The sequence below is a fragment of the Eurytemora carolleeae genome, unplaced genomic scaffold (assembly GCF_000591075.1).
Source record: "Eurytemora carolleeae unplaced genomic scaffold, Eaff_2.0 scaffold209, whole genome shotgun sequence".
Lineage (NCBI taxonomy): Eukaryota > Metazoa > Arthropoda > Copepoda > Calanoida > Temoridae > Eurytemora > Eurytemora carolleeae.
The window spans coordinates 1-5,496 of record NW_019397113.1 but is presented as its reverse complement, the minus strand read 5'-3'; the positions used below and the strand labels follow the sequence as shown (position 1 = coordinate 5,496).

The following is a 5,496-nucleotide window of genomic DNA, read 5'->3' as shown; positions in this document are numbered from 1 at the left end:
TTTTTACCTTTCTCCTAGACCTTGCAATTTTTACCTTTCTCCTAGACCTTGCTATTCTTTACCTTTCTCCGAGATTTTGCCTTTGCCCGTTTTCCTTTCTCCTAGACCTTGCTATTTTTACCTTTCTCCTAGACCTTGCTATTTTTACCTTTCTCCTAGACCTTGCTATTTTTTACCTTTCTCCTAGACCTTGCTATTTTTTACCTTTCTCCTAGACCTTGCTTTTTTCCTTTCTCCTAGACCTTGCTATTTTTTACCTTTCTCCTAGACATTTGTTTAACTTTCTCTTAAAACTTGTTTCTTTCTAACTGTCTCCCATACCTTGCTATTCTTAACCAATTCTCCTAGACCTTGCTATTTTTCAACTTTCTCCTAAACCTTGTTGTTTCTTAATTTTCTCCTAAACTTTGCTATTCTTTACCTTTCTCCTAGACCTTGCAATTTTTACCTTTCTCCTAGACCTTGCTATTCTTTACCTTTCTCCGAGATTTTGCCTTTGCCCGTTTTCCTTTCTCCTAGACCTTGCTATTTTTACCTTTCTCCTAGACCTTGCTATTTTTACCTTTCTCCTAGACCTTGCTATTTTTTACCTTTCTCCTAGACCTTGCTATTTTTTACCTTTCTCCTAGACCTTGCTTTTTTCCTTTCTCCTAGACCTTGCTATTTTTTACCTTTCTCCTAGACATTTGTTTAACTTTCTCTTAAAACTTGTTTCTTTCTAACTGTCTCCCATACCTTGCTATTCTTAACCAATTCTCCTAGACCTTGCTATTTTTCAACTTTCTCCTAAACCTTGTTGTTTCTTAATTTTCTCCTAAACTTTGCTATTTTTTGCCTTTCTCCTAGACCTTGCAATTTTTACCTTTCTCCTAGACCTTGTAATTTTTTAACTTTCTCCAAGATTTTCCTATTTTTTACCTTTCTCCTAGACCTTGCAATTTTTTAACTTTCTCCTAGATTTTGCTTTTTTTACCTTGCTCCTAGACCTTGCGAGTTTTTTATTAACTTACGTTTAAAGAAGCAATGCTATAAAAACAACAGTATCGTAAAAAATCCCATCTACTCACAAGAACATTTCTTCTTTAAATAATGGGTATTATCTACACTCTACATCTCCTGTATGTCTAATTCTGTATTATATCCCCTGTATTTCAACATATATCCCGTGTATTTCTACTATATATTTTAGCCCCTGTTTTTCTACCTAGCCCCTGTATGTCTACCTGTATTATAGCCCCTGTATGTCAACTTGCATTATAGCCCCTGTATTTCTACTTGTATTAAAGCTGTATTTCTACTTGTATTAAAGCTGCATTTCTACCTGTATTATAGTCCTTCTATTTTAACCTGTATTTAAGCCTCTGAAGTTCCACCTATAGCCCTTGTATTTCTACCTATAATATAGTCTCTGTATGTCTAACTAGCCACAGTACGTTATAATGTTATTATTGCTCTGTATTTCAACTTGCACTATAGCCCTTGTATTTCTACCTGAAGTATAGCCCCTGTATTTCTATCTGTATTATAGCCCTTACATATCTACCTGTATCATTGGCCCTGTATTATAGCCCTTGGATGGCTACCAGTATTATAGCCCCTAGGAGGTATTTCTACTTGTATTATAGCATTGTATTTCTATCTTTTTTATAGCCTCTTTTTTCCACCTGTATCATTGCCCTTGTATTTCTACTTGTATTATAGCCCCTGTATTTCTACTTGTATTATAGCCCTGTATTTGTACCAGTATTATAGCCCCTGTATTTCTACTTGTGTTATAGCCCCTGTATTTCGACCAGTATTATAGCCCCTGTATTTTTACCTGTATTATAGCCCTTGTATTTCTACCTGTATTGTAGCGCCTGTATTTTCTCTGATATTCTTGATTCTAGTTCCCCCTTTTCCTAAAATATGTTTTTAAGTTTTTTTGATTTTGTTTTCAGAAAACCTCTAAAGGAAATAATATTCATTATATTTATATCAATATTTCACAAATGTTTTAGAATTTAGATTATTAAGAACATTTATTTCCGAAGTACTGTCATATAGTTTAATTAATTTACCACCAAAATGTTACAACTCTTAAAGGTGAAAAGTCAACTAAATATGTCAACCTTATTCCTCCCTCCCCCTCTCCCTCCCCTCCCAACAAAAAATTAAGGAGAACTAATTATTAATGAAAATCTAGAATCCAACAAAAACTTAGATTAGTTTTATTTCTGTGTGATTGAGGTCTACATATAATTTTGATCGTGTTTACTTAAAACTATGAAAAACAATATTACGAATTTTGTAATTTTTAGATATCTTTTAGACACCAATTTATTTATTTGTTTAACCCTATTTGACCCCCCCTGTAGTTTTTTTTTACATAACTCAAAAAGTGTTGGTCTGAGGCTGTTGAAATTTTCTGACTTTTCCTACATACCCAAAGCCATCCCTTTAGGCCTAAAACCGGGCTTTAATACTAACTGCCTGAGTCCTCAGGGCACTGCCTAAATGACTGTTTTTTCCTGTAACAAACTAAATCTTTGTTTTTACCCACTTCCACTTGTCAGATTTTGATAAAATTTAGCTTTTTGGAAAGCCTTTGACATAAGAAAACGAATTGCACAAGTTTTGCGAAAAAAAATTGCATATTTTTTGCAAAAAACCTGTCAAAGGAAATTTGTACATTTTTAGTTTTTCTTGATTAAAAATCAGGTTATTTAAAATTTTGCAAAAATTTTTGCACTTTTGAAATAGCATGGTCAAGGGCTTTTCAAAAATGTATAGTTTTTCATTTTTTGGACAATTTTTTTTTCAAACATTTTTTTTATATAACTGGATTTTGCGATAAAAAATTTAATTTTTGCAAATTTGCAAATTTTTTTGCAGATTCTAAAAGTAGAGCACAAGAGCTTTCCAATGATGTATCATTTGTCATATGTGGACATCAAACATGGGATTTAGAGGGGGGGGGTCAAATTGACCCCCCCCAGCATATCCTGGTTTTCAAGTACCCCAGCAGAGATAGGGTTAAGCTGTTACCTATAATAGATCCACACTGGGATGCTGGAATAATAAGCTTTAGAGTTATCTGCGGTTTGATAGCTCCCTAAACAAATACAATGCAGCTCTTTTCAAGTCAAAATTTGAAATGAATTATTTCTGTTACAAAGCACTGTTGTAGGCAATTATATCAATACAATGAAGACGACTTTCGATATCAATTTTGATTTATATCAAGCTATTAAACAGTGTACGGATACACATAAACATAGAAGTCTACAGAAGATGTCAATAAAAAAGCTTTCCTTTGATTACTTGTGATTTGTAATTCGGAAAAAGATTGTAAATAATCAAAACTTCAATAAAAAATGTCGTCTTCATTGTATTGATGTAATCGCCAACCACTGTGTGTGGTGAAAAGAGTCAGTTTTATATAAACATATATAGATTAAGTGCCCAGCATTGTCAATAATATTTTCTAAAACATAGGCCAAAATTACTGCGGAAAACGACCTCCTGGCCTGGGTAGGGATGAACATCGTTTTGAGGTCTTCAAACATTCCAGGTTTCTTAAAGAAATCAAAATCGAATTTTGCTTTTCATAAAACATCTCATATTCTTTTGGAGCAATATCAAAATCAAAATTTTAAAACGACTTAAAAACGATGCTTATCAGTAAGCCTGGGTCGATACGTTTGTGCACTTGTAATGAGGATTTACATGGTTCACATTTATAATTAATATAATTAAACTCCGCCATGGAAAATATTTACAAGCTCTGCTTTTAATTCTGGAACTTTACTCCTTTAAAGGGAAAGAAGACGGAATTTCTGGTGGTACCCTTTAATATACCTTTGTATGCAGTGTTTCGGATCCATATCATTTTGATTTTGATTCGGATCCGGATCCGGATCCGCGGATCCGCATCCGTGATGATGGATCCGGATCCGAGGTAACTTTTGATTCTGTGAATCGGATTTTCCCTATTAAATGTTATGCAAGGTTATAATTTATAAACTATAGTAATCCTAAAGTTAAAAATGTCGTCATTACTATTATATAAATGTAAACATTAAATTATTAAAGATAATTTTGAAAAATTTTCGTCATGTAAATAATACATTTACGAACCATTTTGATTTATTTATTCTATGGTTTTGGTTAATTTTTGGCGCTACCCGGATCCATATCAACGTTTCCTGAAACGGATCCGGATCCGGATCCGACCAAATGATACGGATCCGACCGGATCCGGATCCGGATCCAAAACACTGTATATAATTGATTTGCGATTTGCATTTAATAAATTTGAATAAAGTTAAAACCTACCATTGAAACCAAAAAAATTGCAAATCTCAATTATTATAAAGAACGAATAAAATGGTTGCATATATAAAAACTTTTCATAACGCTTACCTTTGGAGAATTTTTCAATAAATCGTCTTCTAGTTTATTACAGATCAAACGAAATGCCTAAAACAAAAAAATATCTTAGTTATTTATACTGTCAAGGGTTGATATTTGTTTACAAATTATAAAAATTAGTTTATACTGATTTATTCAGTGCGTACATATATATTATATTTATCTTAAAAATATAGCAAAGGAATTGAGTTTTTGCCACAAACTCTGATTTTCTAATCCGTATATCTTTGCGACCCGATGTCATAGATCTTAGATATTTTAAAGTTTGAACTTTGTTTAATCAAATAGCCGTAGTTTGAAATATCAAAGGGTTATATAATCGGGTTGCAAAGATATAGGGATTAGGACATTTGAATTTGTGGCTAACACTCAATTCCTTTACGTTAGACAAAAATAATTTTCAATTAATTATAAGACCTTAATAAAACTAGAGAGGCTATGAGTGTTATTGACAGATTAGAAATTTTCTTTTGTTACAGAAAATTCACAGGGTTTTATACAGTGATAACCAGAAAACTCTGGAATAGGAAGTCGACTTTTAGAATCAAGTTATGTTCAATGGACATGAAGCACAGCAATAGTGCAGTGTAAGCAGACTCATTTCAGTTAATAAGTGATTTATTAATTGATTTGAAATTACATTAATGTCACTTCAGGATTTCTATTATGTCGTCGTCCTATTGTTTTCTGGTTATCACTGTATTTTGTTGGGTAACCATTTTTCTTTGCTATTTATTTAGTAACTCAGAGAAAACATCAAAGAGTTTAAGTTCCCAAAATGAAAACGGAAATGAAGAAATCTTTTAAATTTATACAGGAAGTGACTGAATAGGTTTAAAGAAATACAGAAGTATATGTAGATAGATAGATGGTAGATAGATATATAGATATCTGGATATACAGATATATGGATATTGAGAATAATAGATATATGGATATCTATAGATGGATATATTGATATATGGATATATAGATATATGGATATATAAAGTAAAGTAAAGTAAAAAATTATTTATTTATGAAATATAACAAAAACATACAAAATAAAGTATTTCAGGAGAAAATATTTAAAAACCTCTAAAG

The 5,496-nt window shown here is 32.0% G+C and overlaps 1 protein-coding gene across 1 annotated transcript in view; it reads right to left on the bottom strand.

Annotated features, from left to right (window-relative positions):
- The window catches only part of LOC111711977 (poly(rC)-binding protein 2), a gene marked incomplete at its 5' end in the record, with an annotated part of 20,329 nt that extends 17,235 nt beyond the window's left edge, over positions 1–3,094 (bottom strand). Inside the window, 2 exon segments of the mRNA XM_023486477.1 lie at positions 1,846–1,901; positions 3,028–3,094. Coding sequence (XP_023342245.1) covers positions 1,846–1,901; positions 3,028–3,094 — 123 coding nt within the window.
- Positions 3,095–5,496: the final 2,402 nt, after the last annotated feature.